This window comes from Podarcis vaucheri (assembly GCF_965113315.1).
Source record: "Podarcis vaucheri genome assembly, chromosome: 17".
In the NCBI taxonomy this organism is placed as follows: domain Eukaryota; kingdom Metazoa; phylum Chordata; class Lepidosauria; order Squamata; family Lacertidae; genus Podarcis; species Podarcis vaucheri.
In genome coordinates this window covers 1,287,409-1,315,043 of record NC_138755.1, presented here as the reverse complement: position 1 = coordinate 1,315,043, position 27,635 = coordinate 1,287,409, and the positions used below count along the sequence as shown (strand labels likewise).

Sequence of the window (27,635 nt, the reverse complement as noted above, 5' to 3'; positions counted from 1 at the left end):
GTGGCAGCTTGAGGCTGGAGATGGCGGGGCCTGAGGAGGCTGGAAGTGAGTCAAAGCACTGCCACGACTGCATCACAACCTGAAGCAGCGCAGAAGTCGCCAACACAGTGCCCTCCAGAGGTTGCTGGGATTACAAAGTCCTATAAGGCCGTGGGGGGGGGGGCGTTGGGGGGCATCCAGTTGGCTTGCCCTGTTTGTGGAAGAGTCCTGGATCCAAAGAGAGGAATGAAGCGCTCAGGAGGGAAATGGGGGCAAAAGGAGGCCACATGCCATTTGAAAGAAGTTACTTTATGTACAAGTTTTGCCACATGCCAAAAATATTTTCTTCTGGGGAAAAAACACACCTTCAAAAGAAAAGAAAGAAGCCCCCATAGTCAAGTGAAGGAATATTCTTCCCAAACTCCTTAAGAAAATACCCGATGTGCTTCTGCAGGCCAACCCTGCCTCCGCGGGTGTCCTGTCCCTGCTCTCCCCAAACATTGCACACAGAAACCTATTTACAAGCCAGTGCAATCCCTGAGCCTGGAAGCAGCAGCAGTGGCACCAGAGACACTCGGCAGAGGGGAGAGAACTTCCATGCACTTCTCTGCGCCCAGGGCAGGCGCAACACCCGAGGTGCCAGGGCAGAGAAGGAAGGGGGCATTCAGTGCTGGTGGCGGCGGGTGCTGGAGACACTCCTCCTCTGCCGGGGTGGGTGTGTGGCAGCAGCAGCAGCTGTGACACGGTGCAGGCCCCAAACCCCTCCGTGGCCTTGCCACAGGCTTTGCTGCTAGACTCTGAAGCGGCACCTCGGCTCAGCAGCTCAACCACCACCCCTGTAGCTAGAGAGGGGCTTTGGAAGCAGCCGGCTGTCAGAGAAGGAGGTCCATGAAATGCAGGTCAAGGAGAGCTGCTGGCTGTGAGAGGAAGACGGCGGTGGGGCAATGGCTGGAATTATTGCTCTCGTTGAGGGGAAGAGGAGGCACTTGGGAGGTGAGGGGGGAGAAAACAAGGGTCTGTTTATCCAGCCAGTGACCAATGGGAGGGGTTTTTTGGGGGTGGGGGAAGTGTCCCAACCGGCTGCAGAACCACAGCGGGGCTTGAATAACTTTGCAAAGTCCTGCAGGGCTGCCTAGAGCAGAGGCCCTAAAACCGGGAGCAGCAGAATAAGGGCAACTCCCCCTGATGCTAGAGAGTAAAAGGGGAGGGGGCAGCACCCACAAGGGATCACACGAACGATGCACACATCCCCTCCCCCATGTGAGATGGAGAAGAGGGACACTTCCCCCCTCCCCCTTCGCATCTTATAAAAATGCTGGTGCAAGACAGTGGCCCTGTCAAGGGGGCAGGAGACAGACACACACACACACACACACACACACCCCAAAACACCCCCTTCAGAGCAGGGGAACTATGTGCAAAGCAAAGGGCCCTGTGCCTTGGGGCACAGCAGAGGGGATCCATTCCCCCTCCCCCCTATTCCATAGCCTGAGTAAAGAGCTGCTGCCCTTGGAGAATCCACTGCTGGCTTCAGTCTGAGGAAGGGAAGAGGCAGGGCATGCAGCTGCCCTCCCCGGCTGCAGAGGGAGGGTGGGGGTCAAGGTCAGTCCACATCCATAAAGTCCCTACTGCCTTGCTCTCTGGGGTGGGTCTCGCAGCAGGCCCCGCCGCCACAACCGCCGTCCTGGTCTCTGGAACCTGCGGCACTCGGCGCAGCAAGGAGGACAGGGTGCCGGATCTTGTCCTGGCGCTGGTAGAAGAGCACATAGGCAGCTTTGGACTGTTGGGGGAGAAAAGAAGCACAAGAGGCAGCAGGTGAGGGCAAAAGAGATGCTTGGGAGCCTGAGATGCAGATCAGGGGAAGGGGGGTCACAGGGGAGTTCAAGTGGCATAGGATGGGGCGAGGGAGAGTCAGGGGACATGCAAAGGTCCACACCGTTGAGTTAAAATGTCCTCTGCCGCTTCTTCAAAGAGGATCAAAGCAACTTGCACTACAGGAAACTCAGTTAACAAAGAATCAATGGGGTAGAGTAGATCACATAACCAAGAAGGGGGGGGGGGTTGAGTTCTCCTTGCCCCACATCTCCAGGCCATGAAGCTGATAGAGCAAGTCATTCTCAGAGTTGTGAGGATATTGTTGGGTTGGAGGGGGGAAGGAGAGCAGTCAGATCTCGAGATCCACTGCTTGAGGGCTGCATAACTGCTACCCTGAGCTCACTGGAGGAAGGGCAGAGTGCCAACGTGAGAGAATCAAGGTCCTGACCCTCCATTCTTAGTCCAGACAGACCGCGGTGCCAAGACCTCCTTCCTGCCCCCACTGCACCCCTCAACTTGTTCAGGATAACACCAGGGGGCTCCTGAAGCAGGAAAAAGGGATAAGTATCAGTCTGCTTGAGAAAAGAGACTGGAGGACAACCAAGGTTCTGCTTCTTCCTTGCAAATGAAAAGCCCAGTCTGCTCAGAGACATGCCTTGCTGAGATGCGGTGGAGGTGGTGTTGTAAAGCGATGCACAGGCCATCGAGGGGGAGATTGTGCCAGCCTGCCAGCCAAGAGGGTGGGATGGCATTGCCACCCAAGACACCTGCCAGCAAGTGCCAGGAAGCTGAGCCCCTCCAGGGCTGCCCTGCCTGACTCACCTCAACCTGGACTTTGGAAACTGCAGAGACACTGCTGTCATCAAAGTAGAACCACGTTCCGCTGTCTTTGTTCCGGGCAAAAGTCGTGTCTAGAGGGCACAAAGACCAGTCAGACTCACCAAAGTGCCCCTTCAGGTGCTTCACAATCACAGCACCTGTCAGCCACTACCTAAGCACTTTGGTCCTCCATTTGTGGAACCTTCCTCCCATTTGAAGAGAAAAGAATCGGGCCAGCTGGAGCTTCTGCACAAACAGCATTTTGCGTGGCGCACCCAGTCCTCTGGGGAGGGAATCTGCGTGGTGGGCTCCCTGCACTGCTCCTCTGCTGCATGAATCCTGCCGCTAGCTGAGGCATCTATCAGAAGGGCCTCAGTTTACATTTAAAGCGGAACCGAGCAAGTTCTAAGCTGAACTAGTGTCCACTAATATCTCTGAAACTACAAAAGGGCTGGTGAGGTCTTAACAGTTGGAGAAGGGATTTTCATTCCGCACTGAGCTTTTCCCCTCCCCTCAGGGACACCACTTCCTACCCGCCCCTCTTTCATCTACCAATAGCCAACATTTGTTTGCACTTAGCCTTTTCTAATAGCAGCTGTTTAGTCCCCATGTGAAATTCTGCAACAATGAATTGTTCCTTTCTAGACTGTTACTGTTTTGTTCCCCCAAAAAGAAATAGCTCTCGCACAGGCACACAGGCCACATTCACCTGCAGTGCTAAAGAATGGTTTAGCATCCTGATAGGCCACAGCAGGCCGTGGGCTTGTGTTTTGGGCAGGGGAGCTGCAAGACACTTCAGTTTCTGTCCTAATTAGCCAGAGTTCAGTGTGATGTCCTAAACTGAACTTAATCATAACTATGGTTACAGAAAACAAGCTGGCTTCATAAACCATGGTTTGAAGTTGGCTGGTTTTCACTAACTATGGCTAAGACTAATTGAACCGACACAAACTGCGGATGTCACAACAAGCTGAGGTTACCCCCTTCCTCAAGGAGTTTCACCCCATGTCTCATTTAATTAAAGCATCTGCTCTGTTGTATCTGTACAGCATGTCACCAATGCTGGTTTCATTTAGTTGCTTCTACTGGCTCAGAAATGTTCTCTGCTCTGTTGGTTTGTACAGTTTTTAATGCTGAATTTTATTATTCTACTGTTTGATGTGAACCCCCCACCCCTGGGAGGGGTTCTTTGTAACTAGAGGGTATCATATAAGTATTACAAGATGGTGATAATAACAATATAGATTTAAATTCAGTTTACCGTATTTTTCTGTGTTTAAGATGATGTTTTTTGCTAAATTTTGTTAGTCAAAAATTGGGGGTCATCTTATACATGGAAAAATATGGTATTTCCTTGATCTTCCTGCAGCCGCCAGAGAATGCTTCCACACATGCCGCCCTTTCTCACATGCACACACATATGTGCCGGGTCATGGGCTGCGCTGCAAACCACGCAAAGTTACGGGCAGCAACTGGAGCACTGAAAGGCAAGTGCATCTGGGGCCCGCTCCACTCCTTTGCTTGGCATGTGTGCCCTGGAGAAAGAAACCGAGTGCCAACGGCTGCCTGGGGAGACTTCAGGCTCTCCAGCAGTAAAGCACAATGTCCCTTCAGTGCCACCGCCAGGAGAATGGGGGTTGCGGTCAAAATTATCTCAACAGCTTTGAGGGCAATTGCCCCCCAAAAGCTGAGCAAATTCTTAATTTCTTAGTTTGAGGTTCAAAAAAAATAGGGGTTGTCTTATACATGCAAAAATATGGGGTGGGATTCACCTAATAAGCGCTGCCCAGGGACTTCCACAATGGGGCTTTCCTTCCCTCTCCCCTCTCTGAGCTCCCCCTGAAATTGGCTCTGGGGGCATGTGGAAATTGAGAGAACTCGCCAGAACAGCACACAGGGAGGAGGGGAGGGATCGTTCCATCTGGCAAGCTGAAATGCTTGCGCAGACAGAATTACTGGAAAGCCACCCGTTAGATCTCAGATTTACCTGTTGTGCATTTTCACTTTGTAAAGGTAAAGGTACCCCTGCCCGTACGGGCCAGTCGTGTCCGACTCTGGGGTTGTGCGCCCATCTCACTTAAGAGGCCGGGGGCCAGTGCCATCCAAAGACACTTCCGGGTCACGTGGCCAGCGTGACATCGCTGCTCTGGCGAGCCAGCACCAGCGCAGCACACGGAAACGCCGTTTACCTTCCAGCTATAAAGCGGTCCCTATTTATCTACTTGCACTTGGGAGTGCTTTTGAACTGCTAGGTGGGCAGGAGCTGGGACCGAACGACGGGAGCTCACCCCGCCGCGGGGATTCGAACCGCCGACCTGACGATTGGCAAGTCCTAGGCACTGAGTTTTTACCCACAGCGCCACCCGCGTCCTTTCACTTTGTAGGAAGGATAAATGAACCAAAGTCCTAAGTCTTCGGCTACCCAACAAAGCAGGCTCTAGTTTTGCTGTTAACCATTTCATTTCAACTCCAAGTGTCTCTTCCCCACCTTGCATTCATTCCTTTCAACACAAAAGGAATACATACAGCCCCAAAATAATACATACAGTGCCCATCTCGGAGACCCCCGTAGTGGTTCGACACGGCGATGAGGTCATATTTGTACAGTGTGGGGTCAGTGTCTTTCTGTGGCTTGATGACGAACTCTGAGAAATCGAGATCCCTACAGGATAGAGACGATAATGCTGCTGTTTTCTAAGGCCAGAGGGGGATCCCCTCAGCAACACCCTCCACATAGTTTTGGGGCAGAACCAGCACTGGCATCAAAAGTCACAGCCACCCTCAAGGCATATTCCTAAGCATCATGCTAACTTCTGGGGTTTAAGGCTGCACTTTCCTGAAGTGTTTTCAAGAAGACCTTGAAACACAAACACCCACTCAGAAATTCTCTCTCCCCCCCCCCGCCCCCGTAAGGCCCGTTACTTCCTGCCGACAGCTGAGGACAGTCTTGTGAATCAGCCCATAGAAAGTTGCTAGCTTTCAGTTGTTTTTACTAGACTGCTAAGAGGGAGAAGAAAAGGCTAAGGAGTAAACCCCACAAAATTTTTGAGTGGAGTCCTGCAGATGGCCAAAGGGCACGTTGAACGCCTTCTCCCGGCAACTCCTGCAGGCAAGCTAGGGACAAATGCATTGTTCTGCTTCCTTTGGAGGCCAAAAGGGGGCAGGTCTTGTCTCTGGGCAACCCAGAACTTCCACACTGGCTGCCCAGGCGTGCGCCCCGGAGGGGTCACTTTGGTGTTGCTAACACACTGGTTTGACTGCCCACTCCACTGTCTCTTGAGACAGACGGATGCCAACAAGTGACTTCTAACCTCTGTTTCCCAGCAGGTTGTGATGGGAGAGAAATCCTTTGCTTTCCGCAAAGCAGGAAAATGCAGACGACTGACCTCCGAGCACACTAGTAAGAACAAATGTCTTCTGCCAGTTGGGTTGGTGCAGGAGGAATGCTTAGACATGCTAGTGACCAAGGGATCTATGAATGCCACGAACAAACAAATGCCAGGCTGGCGCAGGCTCCCAAGCACCACACAATTCTGGAGTGCCCTCTGGGTGCCCTGAAGTCAGACATGGGGGGGGGGGGACCATGCTGGACTCTGGACTCTCATCATCTCCACCTTTGGGCCACCCTGACTTGGGCTGATGGGTGTTGAGAGCCCACAGGGCCCGGAGGGCCACAAGTTCCCCAGTCCTGCATGAAAGTCATTTTTTAAAAAAGCAAATGTGCTCCATTTTATCAGGTATCTTCAGAACTGGGGAACTGCTCTCTGCAAGCTGCATAAGCCAGCTCCAGTGGGAAGTCAACATGCCTTCTGAAAAACCTTTATTGATACTGGGTTTGAAAGGAGGAGGTAACTCTTTGGCTCGTGGAATCCTGAAAATTTAACAAGCATGCCTGTTTCCTCTGAAAGATTTCTCCCCAGTGGAATGATTTCAGAGGCATGAGCCACCCAAAATAAGCTGCCCCCATGTCTCTTCTCATCCCTACAAATTGTCTAATGATTTGGACCAAGTGGCTTACTGGACAGGGAACTCCACCAGGGTGTCGAGCTTCTCCCTGGAGAACTTGGTGTAGGAAAAGCGCTTGAGGTGGATGATCAGGATCTCTGGCAGCGACCACAAGTCCAGCTTCTTGGTGGCCAACTGGTGCTTCTTGCAGGTGGGGCAGTACCTGCACGAGAGGAGCTGGGGGTGAGCACAGCACTCAGAACAGCAGAAAAGCCACAGGTGTTTGCATGAGGACTAGCAGGCAACCCATCTTAGGAGACAAAGGAGGAATCCTGAGACGGGTATCTGGGTTGGGGATAGGAGAACAATCATGAAAATGATTTGGGCAGGGCATCCAAAATCCTGCAACACACACCAATTCTGAAAACTGAAAAATGCCTAGCCAAACACTAGGTGAAAAAGAGGGTCATCAGGAGGATCTGCAAAGAGACTGGCATATTTACCCACCAGCCCCATGGTTCATCATCTCTTTGAAGTGAGAAGTCTGGAAGTCTGATGTCATCAGCTGTGATGGACCAGAAGACTCTGCCACTGATGCCCGCTGCACATGAAGGCATGTTGACCATGATGAAACCTATGCACATCCTGTGTGCGCGGAGGGGTGGGGGTTGTCTTCCCCTCTTACATAACAAAAGTGCACGGGGTCACATTGCATGGGGGGGGGACGACTCCCTCCTTCTCAAGATCCCCCGAAGGCTCTCCAGTCAGGCTAGGCAAGAGGGTTCCAGCTGTAAGGCTGCCACTACCAGGCCAGAGTCGAATGGGGCCATCTGCACAGCAAGCAATACCAGGCCTGAACAGTTTCAGCCATAAGAGAATCTGAGGCGCTGCAGCTTTGCCAACCCAGCTGCCTCCAGGATTCGACTCTGCTCCACCGGTAGCTCCTTCCCTTCCTTTCTGCCTCTGGAAGCAAGAGCCCCACCTGACCCACCAGGGCTCTCACCAGGGATTCTCCTCCTCCAGGGTCTCCACGGTGGTGAAGAGTTCGAGGCACTCCTGCAACCTCACTGGATTCTTCCTTGGCGTGAAGTCCATGCAGTCGTGCTTGATGTAGCCCTGGCAGTGAACACACAGTGGGGGGGGGGAGAGGTGAGCAGAAGTGGGGAGGGGGGCGCCCATCACCCTCCAGTTTTTTGCTTGTTGTCCCTGAGAGCCAGGCTGGCAGGAACTGGGAGTCCAGAACCCTCAGGAGGTCTGCCAGGTCCCTGTGGCTGAGCTGGAGGAGGGCAAGGGAAAGAGAAAGGAGGACGACTGGGGGCAGGAAAATGCCTCGCCCTCACCTCCGCCTCCGCCTCATTGTAGTAGCGTTTCCTCATGTTGGAGTCCCAGTCCATGGCAATGTACGGTTGGGCTGTGCCAAGGGGAGAAACTGTGGTTAAAGTGGCAGGAACCCCGAGCATCTCTCAAGGCAGTGCAGGGGGAAGACATTCATGAAACCCTAGGCTAGAAGGACCCTGAACAGGACTAATCCTGCTGCTCTCCAGTCGCCACTGCCACACCCACTACAGTCCCACCCCCTACAGGAGTATCCAGAGGGCAGGGTGTCAGAAGGAAAGGGGCCAAACAATGAGGAATTCTGCCACTGGAGCAGAAAAGGGTTTCTAGCCAAAGGGCCATTTCCCTTCCAGGTAATCTTTCGTAGGGCACATTTCACTGGTGGCTGCAATTACTCCAGCAAGGCAGCCATTAAGACCCTATACGGAGCCTTGACACTCACTGACCAGAAGGTGGAAAGGGCTGTATCCTTAAGAGCACAAGAGCCCTGAGAGATCAGGCCAAGGCCCCGCCTGGTCTGGCATCCCGTTCTCACAGGGGGAGACCCCAGGCAGGACCTGAGGGCAGCAGCACTCTCCCCTCCTGCAAATTTCAGCAACTGATAGGACCACCAAAATTAGTGGACCTAAGCGAGTCGTGTTCATTCGTGCCAACGGGTCCACTCTGGTTAGGACTGACCCGGGACACAAGCCTTAATCAACATTCCAGTAGATGAGTGTTTGCATATCTGAGCTGGAGGCCGTTAAACAAAAAAGGTGAACCTGAGAATGTCAGAGAAGGGGGCTGGAATAGCCCATGGACACGTGTGCAGCCAGGCTGGGAGAAAGGCTCCGAAGAGGGCCCCCCCACCCCACCTGTTGCTGCAACACCCGCAAGGGAATCCCAGAGACTCTCCCGCCCCCCAATATTGGGAGCTTGCATGGACCAGGAGCCAGAGGGAAGACTCACAGTTGAAGGAGACGGTGCTGCCCTCGTCCTGGGCAGCCGTCCGGTCACTGGTCCCGTTGGAATTGACGGCCTGGAGGGTGAAGAGCAGCTTGCGGCGCTTCTGGCAGCATTTGCGTTTGGCCTGGTTGGCTGTCGGGGGGCTGGGGCTGGAAGAGGGTGTCTGGGGGGACTGAGGGGGCTGCTGAGGAGCTGGGCTGGGGCTGGGCCTCCCCTCCACGCCAGCCCCTTCCTCCCCCACAGAGGCGTCCGAGGGGTTTTCCTCTGCCTCCGAGCTGGGCTCCTGGCTCGTGGAGCCTTCTGCCGTCGTCTCTTCCTCCTCCTCGTCCTCCCCTGTTGTGCATTTGGAGAGGAAAGGACAGGCAGCAGCCAAATTAAAAACCTGGCCAGCCCCCCCCCCATCAACACTCTGCCCTCGCACCAACCCCTCACCTTCGCTCAGCCCGTTGGGCCTCTTGTTGTAGAGGTCCTCCTCATCCTCCTCACTCGGATCCTCCTCTTCTTCAGAGTCTGGTCGTGTCACGTAGCGGCTGCCAAAATGGGGGGAGAGGAAGCAAGTCACACCCTTGGCCACTAGGGGGAAGCACTGTCATGGGCAAGATCCACAGCTCTCCCCTGTGGCAGCACTGTACAATGAAAGGTGCTGCTGGATGAAGATTCGAGTGAAGAAAGCAAGAGACACATGTTTGTCAACTGGGAGAGGCACAGGGCTGGAGGGAGAGCAGGGGCAAAGCTACTTTGCAGAAAAATAATGTTAAAAGAAGATTCCGTAAAGTTTTTGCTTCAGGCATGAACCAAGGTTTACTAGGTTTAATAGAGAGCAGAGCGTTTGAGCATGAATGGGCCACATCTCCCCCTCGGGAGCAAAGTGCCCCAGATCATGCACTGAACGCTTCTCGCTTTTTGGTAATAGGAATATCCCTCTGAGCATCTGGAGATCAAGGGGGCGCAACTATGGTGCCCTGCACTGCCAAGTGCAGCAGCAAGCCCAAGGCTGCTGCAGGGAGATGGCAGGCAAGTCCAATACAACACACCTGCCGGCCCCAGGGCAGTTCTTCCATCTGCCATAACTGCAACCACAGCTCCCTGTGAAGATTTCTCTCCCCTGCAAGCAGCAGACCTAGAGGGAGTGGCCTCCCTGCTTTTGAGGGGCCTGAATGGGGAGTTCAAACTCAAACTGGAACCAACAACCCAGCTGGACTTTTATATCTTCTCGCACACAAGAAGAGAACCTAGATTGCTGAACCCAAACCAGTTTTTAGGGTCATGCAGGAGCGTCCCCAGATCCAACCCCTGGCATCTCCAGGGAGGGCTGGGAAAAGAGCCCTGCCTGAACCCCTGGAGAGCTGCTGCCAGCCAGTGCTGACAATACCAAGCAAGACAGACCAGTGGTCCAGCTGAGGGTAAGGCCGTTCCCCATGTTCCTTTGTTTCTACTGAATTCTGTGCTACAAACCACAAAGTGCGGCTGAAGCCGTTCAGGAAGTGCCCTGCCAAAGATGTCAATCTTGAGGGACATAAAGAAAAAAAGGGGTGGGGTAGGAGGAAGCACAGCATAGGGGAAGGCAGATATGCTTCAGATATGGAAAAGTACCAGAAAGGGAGCAGACCCCAGCAAGGAATTCCTAGGAAACAGTACAGCCCCAAGGGGAAAGCACCTCGGAGTAAGGAAAGGAGATTCCCATCCCACAAACCTGTGGGATGGAAGGAGCCATTACTTGCAGGGGACAATGGGCGATTGGGGTTCAAATGCATCCTCAGCCTTGAATGCTCACTGTGTGATCTTGTCTGTGAAAGTCACCCAGGGCTGGTTGACCCATGCGCAGAAACATCATTTTGAGGCCTACCATCAAGCATGAATGAGGCCACCAGAACCAAGGGTTCCATGTCCCCTCCAAGGTTTATGAAACAAGAGACTGTTCAGACACACAAGCTGCTGGCCCTCCAATATGGAGTAAAATCAAGAGATGGACACTGAACCACCTGGATCTCACCTTCTGGCCTTCAACTTGAAAGTTGGGATCCAGGAGTGGACAGCACCCTGACCACAGGTGAGCCGCACCAGCACCATACAAAACGCAACACAAACATTCCCAAGTTCCCCAAATACATATGTTTGGGCTAAGGGTGGGTCTCAGGTCTAGACAAAAGTTGAAGACTACTGGCCTCCCTGATGCAAAAAGGAAAACAAAGGCAAAAATAACCTAGGGCAAAACTCTAAGTCTCCCCGCTGCCTTTGGGCTGCAGGCACATCCTAGAAGGCAGGCCCTGGGCAAGGCCCTTCACCCTCTTCAAGCAAGGCAGCCAAAAGCAGGAAGGGCGCTCGGTCTGGGAGGCATTGGAGGGCCAAGGCTGCTGCCAGGAACTCACGAGAGCCGGTGCAGCAAGAGCTGATAGAGCGAGTCCCAGGAGAGCTGGTCCCGGGGCACAGACACCAGGAGCGGGTGACCAAAGAGAACCACCCCATAGTAGGTGTTGCTGTAGTCGCGGCCCTGGGTGCGCTCGCGGAGGTACACAGGGAGCACCACTGCATCTGCCGTGGCCGGATCCTCCAGTGTGGACACAGACACCTCGTATCTGGAGGGAGAAGGAGACAAAGATCCAGAGGGGGCGGGAAACAAGCAATGCCCCCCTTGCCCTCCCCCAAAAGATGAGACATGCATATTACCAGGAAGTTGGAGTAAGGCTTTGAGTGCGGTGGCACCTGCCCCCTCCCTTGACATATTAGACCGGTGCCGCCTCCGTTGTCTTTTTGGCACCTGCAAGACCTCCCTCTTTCACCAAGTGTTTTAGATATGCTGGAAGCTGCCCAGAGTGGCTGGGGAAACCCAACCAGATGAGTGTGGGGTAATTGTTACTGAAGTGGAGATCTTTCTCCCAGGCTGAGTCTGCATTGGAGCTATTTTTAACCAGTTCTATAAACAGAATTGTTTTGGCATTGTATATATATATATATATGGAACTATTTTTCTTTCTACACTTTTCTTGTTTTATGTTCTTTGTTTATGTAACTGTTCTTTGTTTCATTTTACAGTGGTATATTTCATTGTTCTAACACACCTTGGGGCATTACAGTAAAGGGTGGGTAAGAAAGCTAATAAATATCCAGAGGGCAGGCCCTGCCAGGCCTCCAGATACATTTCAGCAGCAGGCAGAAAGAATAACAGAATTGCAGCGCTGGAAAGGACCCCAAGGGCATTGCAGCGTTCGGTAGCTGCCTGTATGCTACAAAGAGCCACTTCTGTCCCTGCCCAGAGATGCTCTTTCTAGGGCCAGTTTCAATTATCTCACTAACTTCCATAAGGCACTCTGTACACATGAGCCCATTTCTCCAACTCTGGCCAACATCAGGTTCCAGAGAGGTACTGCAAAGATGCCCCCCTCCTCAAAGAGAGCCCCTCCCTGCTGGTCTTCAGGTGCAGCCAAGACAAACCCATTCTTGCAGATTCAGGTAGGTAGCCGTGTTGGTCTGACACAGTCAAAATAAATAAAAAAATTAAAAAAATTGTCCAGTGGCACCTCAGAGACCAACTAAGTTTGTTCTGGGTATAAGCTTTTGTGTGCATGCACACTTCTTTAGCTGCACCTTCTTGCAGACCTAGCATGCCTAGGCATCTTCCTTCTCCAGTGGATCTACTCCAACCCCCTCTGCTCGCACACTCACATGAAGATGTCGTCCCGGTCCAGGATGCAGCTGAGGGATTCTTCCATCTGGTAGATCTTGTAGAAGCGGTGACTGAACACGTCAGCCACCATCATCTGAGAAAGAGAGACACACCGAGTCACCACAGAGGGAAGAAGGAACTAAGGGAACTCTTTTACTGATTATTTATTTAACCAGATTCAATCAAAATCTCTAAGCAGTTTACTTAACATACGCACTAAAATTACTGATTAGAAAAACCAGATGTTTTTCTCTCTGCCCCCAAACTCACCCGCTCAGCAGGCACCTCTGTATGCTTGGAGAGGCTGTGGCAGAGATCTAGCACTTTCCCGGCCTTTGGGACAATCAGTCTGTGCTGTAAAGAAAAGAAAGGGAAAAAGGAAGTTCAACGTAGTGCTGAGAGTCTGCCTGGAACAAAGCCAGAAGCCCAAACCCAAGACAAGTTGCTGTGAGGTGACCTGTCTCCAGCCCACGCTGTCTCCTTGGGGACCACCTCCCAAGGCTCCCTTCAGCTCACGGCCAGATATGAGCAAGTCCTGCCCCCGCCTCTGTGGTGCACCCTTGTTCATTGTCCCCAGGTAGGAAGAGTATATACAGGAAACTGCTGGGTACCAAATCACACTATTGGTTCCCTCTAGCTCAGCACTGCCAGCAGCTCTCCAGGGTTGCAAACAGGAGACATTTGAAGCCCCACCTGAAGGTGCTGGGGATTGAACCAGACTCCAGGCAAGGCATTGGCTTTCTGGTCCTTACTGCAAATCCCAGCGACTCAATCCTGGTTCATGCAGAAGCCCTGCTCGTCTTGCCAGGCACCTTCCCTGACTAGTTGCTTACCTGTTCGGGTTTCTTGCTGGGGTCCATGGACACGAAGAAAACCTCCATCACCCGGTCCTTGCTGATGGGCAGGGGAGCACTGAGGTAGCAGAAGGGATCAAAGGTCACTGAAACCTTGCCACATTCGGGGCACACCAGCGTTGACTTGAAGAGCCCGTGGAAGATGTCAACAATGATGGAGTGGTTGCGGCGCTTGTGGTTCCGCCACGCTTCCTCCGCTACTTCCTGGGAGGGAGAAGGAAGAGCTGAAGGAAGGACAGGGCTTCCCTCTAGCAAGGGGCACATCACTGCCAAGGGGTTCCAAAATACATACATCCAAAACCCAGGCACAAGCCTAGCTGATAAATCAGTTTCTAGGACGCAAGGCTGGCAGTCGAGACCTTTGTCCTACTGCTGCCCTCCAGGGGTTTGGGGCTACAGCTCTGTGCTGGTCAGGGTGGTCATTGCAGGCCAAGCATCCAGAGGGAGGAAGGCTGCCTTAGAAACAGCACTGAGCTGCCCGCAAAGCACAAAAACCTCCTGCAAACCCCCTCAAGGACAGAGCTCTCCTCCAGCTTCCCTCCTGCCTCACTCCTCTCGGTAGGATTGGAAGCCCAAGAGCAAAGCTAAGCTCCTCTTTGCCAGCTGTGGAGGCGAAGGTGGGATGTGCCGTCACCTGAGATATTGTACAGTGGTAGAAGGCTCCAGAAAATCATTAAGATTATGAACTGAATTGAGCATACAATGACAGAGTATTTCCTGCACCCCACCTTCTATGGCAGCAGTAGGGGACCTGCGGCCTTCCAGTTACTGTCAGACCCCCAAGTCCCATCAGCCACTGTCCGTGTGGTCAATGGCTCAGGAATTGCTGTCCACCAGAAATCTCAAGGACCACAGGCTCCCCATCCCTGCTCAGGGCACTGCCTCAAACATCCTCCAAATTCCATCATTCGCCAGTGAAAAAGCTTTGGCCGAGTCAGCACCTCTGTTTTCCACCGCATGTTACAGGGAGCTAGTGACCTGCTCCGTGCGGCTACACTGAGGATCAAGACTACCGAAGACTTGGCACATCACTGAACTTCCTATGGAAGCAACACACAAAGAGCATGGAAATCACAACTGAGAAGGTTGCGAGTTTGCCCAGGTTTACTCCCAATGTGCCGCATTCATTAAAAAAAACAACGCAACAGTGGATGGGCCCCAGAGTTGAAATCCCCAGCGCTGCCAGGCCCTGTACCTCCTGCTCACCTCGTCTGGCCTCCCTGCTGCATCCTTCAGCTCGATGTACTCCTTCTTCTTGACCCGGTTGAGGTCCTCATGCAGCCCGTCAAGCAGAAAGGAGAGCAGCTCCTGGGAGTCGTGCTGCTGGTAGCCAAGGAACTGGGAAGCAAAATGGCCCACTTTGGTCTGCAGGGAAGAGGAACACCAAGAGGGTGGCCTTGAGCCCCAAGGAAGATGGCAAGAGAAAGCGCAATGGCGAGGAAAAGGAAGCTCACCTTGAACATGCGAGGCACGATGGAGCGGTGGTGGCCGGACCACTGCTGCTTGATGAGGTCAGCGTAGGCCTCTGCAATCTCACCCTTCATGCCCAGGGGGTTGTTGAAGTTCAGCTCGTCCAGGTAGCGGTTGTTGAGGAAATACTCAGTAAGAGGGGGCACATTGCTGAGACACTGAGAGAGAGAAAGAGGACCATAGTCCATAGAAGGAGGAGCTCAGCAATTCCAGAATGGAACAGGTCTTGCATATCCTAAGAGCCTCAGCTGCTTGTGTATTCCAAGAAAGTCTTTAGGTACAAGAGAGTGAAAATAAACTTCCAAGTATGCACTGAGACCTGCACAGAAGACTCATTCCCCCAAGCCAGGATATTTATCCTGGCAGTTCTTTGCCCCTTTGCTTCCTGGCGGCTCCTCAAGCAGCTCAGAGAGCACACGGTAAGGACACAATATTAAGCGGCTCACCAGTCCGGGGGGGGGGGGGGAAACCTGCAGAAAGAAGATGACCACTTGGCTTCTCTGCCTTAGGAGGATCTAGTTCCCATGCATTAACCCACCAACACCTTACCCGAGATCTCCCGGTGTAGGGCAGTAGACAAATTTAATAAATGGTAATAGTAATAACTGGAGAACTGCTTCAAGTCTTTCCAGCAGACAGCAAGTTTTGCTATTTTACTCCCCACTAGTGGGCAGACAGAGAACTGCAACAGTGCACCCTGCTAGAGAGCTCAAGCAAAACCCTCCTTTTGGCCGAGGGGCTCAGCCTCCAAGCAACAGCCCCCCCTCAAGCCTCCATTTTTATTTACTGTGCTCATGTCCTACAAGGAGCTCAGGGCTGAGTCTGCTGCTCTTCTCCCCACCAGCCTCCATCTTTATTCCCACAGCAACCGGAGTGAGGTGGGTTAGGCGTTAAAGAGACAATGACTGCTCCAAGACCACCTGGCGAGCGCCACGGTCGAGTGGGAAATTTGAACCCAGGTCTCCCTGGCCCTAGTCCACCCACTTAACCAGCTACGCTGTCCTGGCTCTCAGCTCTGCACCTGCCACAGCCTGCGCCTCCTACCTGCAAAGCAGAGTTCATGAAACAGGTGTTGCCTAAGTTGGTGAGACCGCAGACGCCAGGCTGGCCCTGATAGAGTTCCTCGTCCTCGAGGGAGTTCTTCCTGGGGGGGGGGGAGAGGGAGACTGTGAAGAAGGGCAGCCAGCAGGATGAGGCCCAGGGTCAGGAGCCAGCCCACAGTGAATCACACAGCACAAGTTGCAGTTAACTCTTTAATTGCAAAAACACATTTGGCACAGGAGTGTCAGGCCTAATGAGCACAGTGGCGCATCTCCAGTAGGTTTTGCCTGCATGAAGCCAACACTGAGACAGAAGGTCCCCACCTCTCTCAGCTGCCTAAGCCCCCTCCTCTCCAGGGTTTCCCCCAAGCAATTGGAAACTGTGCCGGCGTGAAGCCAACCTCTCCTCCACCCTCTTCATGCCTCTTCTGGTTCTGGGACACCAGGGGGAGGGGCTGCAAGAGGAGGAGGAGACCCCCCCCAGGTTCCTTTTTATTACTTATTTATCATTTTCATTTTTTTACAACTTTAAACAGATAACTTTGTCCAAATACAAAACATACATTTATCGTTGATTTCCCTCCCACCCCCATCCGTGGTTCATTTTCTTTTCTACTACATAGAATAGAATCATAGAGTTGGAAGAGACCACAAGGGCCATCGAGTCCAACCCCCTGCCAAGCAGGAAACACCATCAGAGCACTCCTGACATATGGTTGTCAAGCCTCTGCTTAAAGACCTCCAAAGAAGGAGACTCCACCACACTCCTTGGCAGCAAATTCCTCTGTCGAACAGCTCTTACATATTCTATTCCGCCGCCACCCCACCCCATTCTCATTTTTCCAATTTTGTATCAATATATTTTTTACTGCTGAATTTATTCCAATGCTGTTAACATTTTAATGTTTATATTGTTTTTCAAATATCTTTTCCAATCTTCCTTAAAAATCTCTTATTTCTATACAGTGGTGCCTCGCAAGATGAAAAGAATTCGTTCCGCGAGTCTTTTCGTCTTGCAATGTTGTTCGTCTTGCGAAGCACGGTCCGTCGCAACTGCGCCTCTTCAAGCGGCTTTTAAAAAAAAACGCAAGACGTTTTCGTCTTGCGAAGCAAGCCCATAGGGAAATTCGTCTAGCGAAGCAACGCAAAAACGCAAAACCCTTTCGTCTAGCGAGTTTTTCGTCTTGCGAGGCATTCGTCTTGCGGGGCACCACTGTATATTCTGCCAATTTCATCTGCCATTCTTCCTTTGTTGGTGTCGTGCCCTCTTTCCATTTCTGTGCAGACACCAAGGGTGCTGCTGTAGTTGTGTACACGAAGAAATTTTGAGACCCCCTGGATTCTTCACCAGCTGGACTCTGCTCTGCCTCCGAGTCTGGACTGCTCTCTGCCACAGACTCTCCCTGTTCACTGAGACCTGTTATACCCCTTCAGCTTCCACCACCTCCTCTTCCCAGCCTTCTTCCTCAGACCACGCATTGTCGTCCCACCACAAATCTCTGGGCTATGAGCCTTCTTCCCTTGGGGGCTCTCCAGCTGGCTCCTCCCACCATTCCTCAACATCCATGACACCCAACTATCTGCTGGAACAAACAACAGCCAGAGAACAGCAGCACCTGCAGCCTCCCACAGTTCAGGCTCAATCTGCTCCTGAGATGCAGCAGCCTCTCAGGCAGGGAGGCAGAGTCTGAAAGCGCTGAGGAAAGCCAGGTGCAAACACCACATGCAGGTACTCACATGGTATGTGGTCTAGAGCTGGGCCAAGTGCCGTCCTTACTCCTGGTCTCCATTACCACCACCTGGCAGGAGTGCAGGTGCCAGCCGGGGGAGGGGAGGAGAGACAAAGGAAGGAAGGAAGGAAGGGCTGGATTAACTGCCGTGTATCCGAACAAGCGTCTCCGAGGGGCTCATAATAGAAGCCTCCATTCTTTCAGTCCAAAACAGATGGGCCCAGAAAAGGCCAACTGGTGGCAAAGCATCTCAACGCACTCATATACACTTTTAAACTGTTTAACTAACTCCAGCACACTTTGTTTTAAAAAAAGGGAAATGGGGCAGTGAGGGAGAGGTGCTAGCGCAGGTGTCTGTCTGAAGGCAACTGATTCTTCTTTTTTTGCCCCCTCGGCCTCACCTCCCTCCATCACTCCTCCCAGTTTTGTGTTGTTGGTTTTCAATGGCAGGAACAGCAAGAGGGTATGGGCTGGTTTTAAATCAAGCTTATGTGATGGACACTTCTCTGTTCTTTATTAGCATCCAATGTAGTAGAGGGGAAGACAACCCAGCATCCAAGTCCAGGTCAGGCCAGCCTGTGGCTTGTGCAGGGGGGGAACTGGCTAGAGATTCTGAAGGGTGCTCCTCATGATGGTGTCAAAGCCTCACACAGAGGCTCCACACTGGGGACCCCAAGAGGATATGAACCCATCCTTCCTATCCCACCCAGGCTATTTTTCCCTCTAGCCCAAGCTGACCAGTGAGCTCAGAGCAGACTAGACCAACTGGCCATAGCTCTCCAAGGCCAACTCAAACCCTTGGACTCAGGTGTGGAAAACCGTTGGCCCTCCAGATCTTGCTGAACTGCAATGCCCATCCCTCTTGGCCCTCCTGGCAGTGGCTGGTGGCAGTTCTGGTTCAGCAACATCTGGGCAGAGGTTCCTCACACCTGCTTTGAATGGACATGCCAGGGATGGATCCTGAGATCTTCTGCCCGCAAAGTAGCCCCAGACCCTGGCAATAGGAGCGTTACCTGCCCTGAACTGAGGCAGGCATCCAACACCGTCATCTGCAAGTTCCGTAGCCGCTCACATGAGCCGTCTGAGTTTTTCACCCACAACCTTGTCTCAGCCTCTGCTGGAACGGAAAACTGGCGTCGTGCTTCCTTCAGCACCGTTTCTAGGTGAAGGAAAGAGGTTGTTTTATTTATTTATGTTTAAAATAGATATGTGACCAGTGCTTTTTTCTGGAGGTACATACCCCTAAACATTTTGTGAATCTAACAGAAGAAACTAAAAAAAATTTTTTTTAGTTTCTTCTCTAGCACGGTGAATCATCCATTCTGTTGCCACCCCCGATGGCAGCCTCATTTCCTGTCATGGTGTTTCCTGAGTCTCAGAGGGAAGCGAGCGTTTAATGTGTGGAGCAGGAGTTGGAATCTAGCGCCTCACGGCAATGTGGAAGTTACTGTGAACTGTCAGCTGTGTAATATAAGGTAATGCATGTTCTTTGTACTTTTGTCCAATTTAATGTATTAATTTTTCCCAATTTGAACCACAAAATGGATTTTCTTGAGTGAAAATGAGTGTACCCCTAAACATTTTTTTTAGAGGGAAAAGCTCTGTACGTGACCAAAGGAGAAATGGTCCCTCTGTGAGAATCCTGGGCCTTCTTCCTTCTCCTCACAGCCCGTCTTGTCTCCACCATCTGGGTCCTTACCGATAACGTCCATTCGGCTAAACTGGGCAGTAACAGGGTTGTCCATGTCACTGTGCTGGCAAAGGTAAAGTTCCACCAGGTAAACCTCCACTTTCTGCATGCTGGAAAGATCCACCACCTGAGAAGGAAGAATCAGAACTGCATCCGTCAGTAAGAGACCGTGTACCATTAAAGGGGGTGGGGGAAACCTGAAGCAATTTCTTCTCTGCCAACACCAAGGGATCCTTGAGGAACATCAGTATTTCTGAGCAATGTGGAATACGTTGTTCTGTTGGACTCTACGACAGGAAAAGCACGTGTCTCCACAGTGAGTTTCTAGTTCTCATGGCTGTGAGGCAAAAGACTGTGCAGGGAGTTTCTGCTAAAAGCTCAATAAAACTTCACAGCCCAACTCCATGTGCCGTTTTGCTCAGAGGTGATACTGCCCCGCAATCTGAGCTGAGGTAAGCACAGGACTGCACCCTTTAAAGCAAGGGGAGCTAAGGTCCGGAGAGACAGAGAGAGAAAGAGGGCCCACTGTGCACCAAAAGGGAACAAGCAGAGCACTTGCTAGGATACTGGGCTCCACCAGAGAGCAGGAATGGCTCCAGAGGGGGCTGTGTCCAGTTAGTCTCTCTCCAGCCATGACCCCAACAGGCCCGCCAATCTTTTCAGCGCCCCCTGCAAAACAGGGCCGCTGGCGTAGATTGCAGGGACGTGGTAAAAATTTCTGAGAGAACGTTTATGAAGGACGCCGAAGGAACCTATGCTGCCCAGGGGTTGCCAGCCTTTTGGCGCCCATTGGGGCACCTGCAAAGCACCAGAAGTGACATGAGCACCGCGTGCGGGAAACGCCCTTGCCCCTGGGCCAGAGTTAGGTTTGCAAAAAGCCACCAGCTGGCCAAAGGCTCCCTCTGGGTCTAGTTCCAGCAAGGGGAGGGCATGGGACCTTCCGGGTGCCGGGGCCAGCCTCTGCAGGCCCTGGGGATCAATGATAAAGCACACTTCCAGTTAAAATTCTTCTTATTCCACACAAGACAGCTGCTGTCACTGACATGAGGAGAGGAGTTTCACACAGAAAGTCCTGCAGCCTCTCCTCACATTCCTGTCACACTCTTGGTACAGTGGTACCTCGGGTTACAGACGCCTCAGGTTACAGATGCTTCAGGTTACAGACTCCGCTAATCCAGAAATATTGTCTCGGGTTAAGAACTTTGCTTCAGGATGAGAACAGAAATCGTGCAGCGGCAGCAGGAGGCCCCATTAGCTAAAGTGGAACCTCAGGTTAAGAACGGACCTCCAGAACGAATTCAGTTCTTAACCCGAGGTACCACTGTACTCTATAACCAGTGCTCCCCCCCCCTAAAGAAATGTTCAGGGTTTTTCTCATTTTCCTACTCATATTGAAATACTGCCCCTCAATGAGGCCAAACTTGGATTCACAAAATGCTTAGGGGTATGCATACTCCTGCGTCCCCCCAGAAAAAGAGCACTGTCTATAACCTAAGCTAAATGGCCTGTTATTACATCCTGGCAAGTGCTGGCCATTACAATGGCTGGAAAGCGGGCAAAGAAGGAGAGCTTCTGCGTTGGGAGCAACCTGAGCTAAGGGTGGAGATGCCAGACAGAGGGGGCCAGACATCAGTTTCCAAGGGCTGAGGGTCCATTAACCTCAAAGAGGGTCTCCAGGGACTTTTCTGCATAAGAGTGAATGGAAAGCACTAGGCTGCACAGGTGAAAATAAAGGCTGACCTCAGGGATACCTTTGGCGTGGGGACTCTGCCAGTTGCTGAACCACCAAGACTCTTGGGCAGCCCTCTCTCCACTGAGAACCAAGGGAAGTCCCAGCCAGTATGGCGGAAACTGGCTTCTAGATAGATAACCTCTCTCACACACAATATGCACATCAGGTTTGAATGGGGTGGGGGGGGAGCCTCTCCTCCCCATTCTCTACCTCATTCTCAAAAGCTCCATCTCTCCTCCTCTCCCTTTGTCACAGCAGAATATGCCAGTGCTGAAGCTCTGGGCTGGGGGGGGGGGGAGACAACCTGTGGCCACCCAGACGTTGTAGGAATCCAACACACAACCAATTGCTCAGGGATGTGATGGCAGCTAGGAATCCCAATATCAGGAGCACAGATTCCTCAACAGTCCATGCTCTCTAAGCTACAAACTTCTCACCTTGCGTTCAATGGCTGGCTGGTCATGCTCAAGGCCATACCAGGTCACCAGCTTGTTCCAGACCTCCTCTGGCACCAGAACGTATTCCTCATGCTCCACCAGTCTATCCTTCAACCGGTACGACTCTGTATCTGGGAGGATGGAAGGAAGGAAAAGGGCTTGAAATCCAACAGGGCCGTCTGTCTGTGGAGAAGGAGAAAGGCTGGCACAGGACCTTCATCAGCAGAACTGCCTGCTGTAAGACGGGAAAGCTACTTCTCAACTTCCAACCCATTTCCCCTCCCATGATACAGCAGCTGCATCAAGGAGCCAGCTCTGGGATGGAAAGCCAGGCAAACAGCTGACTGGGCATCTTTGGATCTGTTGCCACATCTTAGCCCACTCCCCACCCCACAGGGTTGCTGTCTGGATAAAATGAATGACATTCTGGGCTCCTTGGAGGATGGGGGTAAAAATGACATAGTGCTGGTTTTCATCTAGCCGTGCTGCCCTGGGAATGTATGTCAAGGGAAGAAGGGAAGAATCTCAAAATAAAATAATAGGACAGAGGAAGCTGTACCTTCAAAGAGCTCAGCATTGTTGATCCGTCCAGGGAAAGAGATGGAGTTTTGATCTCCAGATTCCACGTATGCTCTCCACTGTTTGTACCAATGATTCTCCAGCAAATACCTGTGGGCAAAGAAACAGCAAGTTCAAATCCAGAACCACACCAGTGTGCATAAACATAAGCAGGCAAGTCTCCCTCCATCCTCCAGCCCAACCAGGGTCAGGAAGGATGCCTCCTCCACAAGGAAAGCTAAGGTCTCAATCCAAGGCCTTGCAACTGTGCCAAATACTGCACACATCTGCTTGCAGCTTATCAGTCCAGACAACTGAGAATTCCCACTATTTTGATTGAAATAGAAAATTTCTAGTCCTCTTGACCACAGAGATAAGCTTTAAAAAGGTAACAATCACACCATCCAAAGGCTCAGATAAGGAGGAGGCAGGTCATGGCTCCCTTCAGCTGCAACCACTCTTTGCAGCTTCCTGTCACAGACCCAGTACCAGCTCACCCAGGTATGCTAATATCCAAAGTCCTCCTCTCCTCCACTTCCCTAGACTATGGCAGTAAAGATGGGCAACACAGTCACAGCTTCGACTGAAAGCAAACAGGTGTGCCTAAGAAATCATAAGTTATTTCTAGGCCCATCATCTAAAAATATTTAGTTAAGTAAACACCTTGAACCAAACTATGGCTTAACTTAAATATATATATACATATTACCCACACTTCAATCTATGTGCTTTGTTGCAATGCGAAAGAATACACAAGGTAAAGGTAAAGGTACCCCTGCCCGTACGGGCCAGTCGTGTCCGACTCTGGGGTTGTGCGCCCATCTCACTTAAGAGGCCGGGGGCCAGCGCTGTCCGGAGACACTTCCGGGTCATGTGGCCAGCGTGACGAAGCTGCTCTGGCGAGCCAGCACCAGCGCAGCACTTGGAAACGCCGTTTACCTTCCCGCTATAAAGCGATACCTATTTATCTACTTGCACTTAAGAGTGCTTTCGAACTGCTAGGTGGGCAGGAGCTGGGACCGAACGACGGGAGCTCACCCCGCCGCGGGGATTTGAACCGCCGACCATGCGATCGGCAAGTCCTAGGCACTGAGGTTTTACCCACAGCGCCACCCGCGTCCCAATACACAAGGTAACTTTTGCTTATTAAATTGTGGATTGCCACATCATTAGAAGGAAAGACCCTCACTTGCAGCCCCACAGAATAAAAGAACCCCTTCCAGTTGCTCCTGGTTCAAATATCAAGTTAGCCAAGAATTTACCAGGCAAGCCCCTGCCATTCAGTCTCAACCCCAATCCTACAATTTGCAACTACTAGATAGAAATGACCATTCCTCACACCAGGGACAGGGCAACGGCGGTCCCTCCAGACATCAGCTGCCATCACCCTGACCAGCATGGCCAATGCCCTGCAAAAACTGGAATTTTAGCCCAGCCAAGACCCGGAGGGCACACATTTCCTCATCCCATTTTGCAGGGTCACTGTGTAAGAATTAGACTGCAATCCAACACTCACCTACCTGGGAATAAGCCCCACTGAACTCAGCAGGACTTCCTCCTGAGACACGCAGAGTATTGTGCAATGTATAAGAAATACTTGGGACGTTCAAAGTAAGAGTCTTTCTATTAAATGGATTAAATCACGTAGCCTCAATTATTTGCATAATTTATTCTTGCATTCAACTTGCAGATGTGGATTGTCTACAAAAGTCAGTTTTAATTTTCTGCTTGGCAGTAAACCAAGATCCCTGCCCTTAATCTCCTTCCTTCTTAGTCAACAGCCTGGATTTCCATGGGCAGAAAAACCTGCATTCCACCCCCAAGGTGGTTGATTTTATATTACCCCTTTATACCACCATAGGGTCAGCTCAGACCATGAAATATGTGTCCCATCCTGAAAAACAGTTCCCTCTCCTATTGCCCTGGGGCACTATATTAAGAAGTCCACAGAAGGGAACAGGCTGTCACCTTAACACCAGCCGCACGATGGCAAGGAGCAACCTGACAGCAGCGGAGCCTCTGCCTGATCTTCCAGTCACATCTCTGGCGGCTCAACACAAACCACAGGGCCATAAAAGGGGTCGGCACAATCTCAAATACATATTTGGTGCGTTGTAAGCAGACCACCTCGAAGTTTCCACCCTTTTCACGGAGGAAACTTTGTTCTAGCAGCAGCATCAAGGTTTGGACCCCTTCCTCGTAATATTGCCTTGGACATTAATGTAAGTTCAAGTGCAGAATGTTCAGCTTCCGTCCTTTTGTGACTGTGCAGGGGTCTCTGGACATTAAGGAAAGCAGGTGGGGTAAGGGGAAGACCCCCCCTCTCCTCTTCCCTACATCCAATGGCACACTCTCACCGACTGAACTCAGCCCTGGGTGGTTCCTCCATGGGGCCAGGAGGAATGGGAAGGGCTGAGGAGGGGGAACCCAAAGGCAAGATCACAGCTTGCAAGTGTTACGCTGGCTCAACATCCACTGGCACAGTCCCACTGAGAACCTGGGAGCGACAGCATCTGATACAGCCAGCATCCTTGAAATTCCTCAAGGCTTTGGCCCGCATGGAGAAGCAACACATGAAATGAAAGCATGCCTTTTAGTTAAGACAGACATCAGCCCAGCAAAGAGTTCTATGTAGCTAAAAAGCCTGCCAAGTCTAATATATGGTCTCTCTTTCCTTTGCTCACGATTTCAGGCCCAGATTAGTTCTAACTCAAGATCAATGAAGACCATTAATTGGCTGGGAAACATTTTTAATGCTAGGAAAAAGTTCTAAGTTCTTCTCAGGCTGGGGAAACCAGTGGCTGGGGAATCCCTCAGGGCTACCACAGTGGGACAAATCTTAGGAAGGAAAGGGCAGAACAGCTTGTTGAAAGCAGTTCACCCCCCCCCCCCCGGGTGAGAGTCTGCACCAGCTTCCCAGGGAGCTACATATTGATCATGACACTCATTCACTGCCATGCAAGGCTGGCTGCTCCCACTAGTGAGTCATGGGGAGGAAATTAAATGGGGAACCAAACTGGATCTGTGCAAGCAGGAACTGCGGCAGCTTTCTTGTCTCAGCCCATTGTGTGAGCAGGAGCAGAGGGGAGAAACAGCAGGGGAGCCTGTGCAGAATGAAGGGCACAGGAGAGGCGTAGAGAGCTTTAAAAAACAAGGACTAGAACAGTGGTTTTCAACCTTGTGGGGTCCACAGCTCCCTCGACCAACCACATTCTTTCTGCAGCTCCCCTGTGGAAGCCACTTACCCTGGGGTTCCATTACAGAACGTGCATTAAGTGGGGACTTCTCCGTTCTGCCCTGCCCCTTTTTGGAGCCACTTTTGGACACGTGCAAGGGGGAATACAAGTGTCAATGAGAACCCAAGCAAATGTGTAAAACTAAGGAACTGTTATCATTACTGAAGTTGAGGAGGATTCTTGTTTGTGTGTAGGGAGGGGGAGATTTTAAGAAGATCAACAGTCAGGCAAAAATGTTTCCCCACTTTTTTTGCCATTGTTTTATTTCAGGAAGATAATGGGCTGCAAGTTAAAGGTGTCGACTCCCCCGAATGTTCCTCAGAGAGAAAAATAATGCAGGAAGATATGGGCTGCAAGTTAATGAAAGGATGCCCCCCCGGGCTCCCCTGAATGTTCCTCATGTCACCCCAGGGTGCCACAGCACACTGGTCAAAAACCAATGGACCAGAAGCTTGAAGTTGGTATGCAATGTGAACCGACTTACTTGTCCCACACTTATCTCATTTACGCTGCAATCCTATGCACACATTTACTAGGAAACAAGCTCTTTTGAACTCAGTGGGATGACTGGCTTCCAAGTAAAGGAGGGTGAGATCAGACTACGCACCTCATGGAACTGCAGAGTTTGAAGGGACCCAAAGATCCTGCAATGAAACGAGGAAGCTCTGCCTTTCTGCTCTGTGACAATGGAGGTGGTTTGTTTCACTACTGGGGCTGTGGTTCCCCAACTGTCTTCCCCGAGACACAAGTGCATGTTAGTTGGCACAAAACAGGTGGAGAGGTAAGATTTCTCTAAACCCCATCTAGGAGAAAAGTAGATGTAGCTGACACAGGGAGTCTAGGTTCAGTGACAAAAACAGGAAGTTTGCCAGATTATCGAGGGTGAAATTAAAACTCATTCCACAGAAGATAAAGCCACACAAGGATACAGAAGACCGCCAAGCGCTCATGCAAGAGAGACAGGGGGTGCTACCAAATGAGGCTGGCCTTGTAGGGGGGCAGCTGAGAAACTGAAACTTCACTGCACTTGGATGAAGCCACTAAGAGGGCGGAGGGGGGGGTAAGAAAGCTTTGGAACCAAGCCCACAGCAGGTCTATGGGGGATCACCCACCTCCAAAACTAAGGTAGCCCTTAAAAACAACAACTCAGTGCTGGGGGGGGGGCAGGAGCAGCTCTCTCCAACAGTCACTCCATGCTAAGTACCTATTGACATTCTTTCTGACTCAGACACAGACACAGAAGCCTTTTCTTGGGGTGGGGATCACCAAAAGGTCACCTCAATAACCCTGCTAAACAAGAAAAAACAAAGGGGGGGAGGGAGGTGACTGGTTTTCAATCACATAGTTGTTTAGAAATATTTGAATGCTACAGCAAAGCACACATTTTGGCAAAGAGTTTAGAACCACGAAGTCTTTTTTTTAAAAGGGAAAAAAAACCATGTAGGAAGAGTGGGTCGCATTCACGAAATCCACTGATGTAGTTGGAGTGTCTACCCAAGACACAGGAAGGAACAGAAGAAAATGAATTAAACAACCAAACGCAAGAAGATGCCAAGTTGATTCAGAGCAGCTATTGCCTCCCAAAAGAAAAAAGGGGAATAGCATTTTCATTCCGGGAGTGAACATGTCAGCAGTACGAGAAATGTGCTCCGGGAGAACTGGAGGCTTTGGCTTCCCCCGGAGACTCCGGGAGCCGAAGCAGCGCGTCTGAAGGGAGCAAATCCCGCGAGCTTCCCGGGAGAGGACATGCCGGGCAGGGAGGCCTCCCGGGAGCCGGCGGGGGATTCCCCGAGGAAGGAGCTCGCGACCCCGTCCCAGGAGGGGACTCAGCGCCGCTTCCCGGAGGGGTCTCCTCGCGAGGAGCCTCCGCCCGCCCCGCTCACCACTTCTCTCCGGCGCGCAGCGGGCGCTCCCTCCCGGGCTGCTCGGGCCCCTCGCCCTCCACCTGCCGCCTCTGGGCCTCCAGCCCCGGCCGCCCCCGCTCCGCAGCCATCGCCGCCTCCCGCCCGGAAGCCCGTCGAGGCGGCGCCCGGCTCCCGCCGCCACGCCCCCCCGCTTCCGCCGGCCCCGAGAGGTGGGGCGGGGAAGGGGAGCTGGCCGGCGCCATCTTGAGGGCGGGGACTCGGGCCCGGCCTCCTGGCTGCCCCGTCCCTAGTCGAAAATGGACGCGGCCTCTTTTTCTCCGTATGCCGGGTGCCGTCAGAGAGAAAGTAAAGGGGACGCCATGCATTCTCTTCCGCAAAACCAGGCCCGCGTCCCAGGCCGGAAGCTTTTGCTGCCATGTTTGTTGAGGGCATGTTCCCTGCGCTAGCCCGTCTGAAGTCAACCATCTTTGGTGCTGGTAAATGTGCGGGGCGGACAGAGACGCCATCTTGAGAGTGGCATG

General features: G+C 52.0%; 1 protein-coding gene across 1 annotated transcript; it reads right to left on the bottom strand.

The window, feature by feature from the left end:
* Positions 1–272: 272 nt before the first annotated feature.
* Positions 273–27,635, bottom strand: USP11 (ubiquitin specific peptidase 11). The gene is given in 23 exon segments (XM_082205787.1): positions 273–1,759; positions 2,617–2,705; positions 5,160–5,275; positions 6,632–6,781; positions 7,562–7,674; positions 7,899–7,969; positions 8,842–9,171; positions 9,271–9,368; positions 11,208–11,414; positions 12,502–12,596; positions 12,773–12,856; positions 13,336–13,560; positions 14,563–14,721; positions 14,811–14,984; positions 15,871–15,970; positions 17,604–17,665; positions 18,610–18,755; positions 19,296–19,413; positions 21,456–21,586; positions 22,015–22,124; positions 27,133–27,398; positions 27,400–27,455; positions 27,458–27,635. Coding segments are annotated over 23 exon segments (3,240 nt in total). The 5' UTR covers positions 27,621–27,635; the 3' UTR covers positions 273–1,582.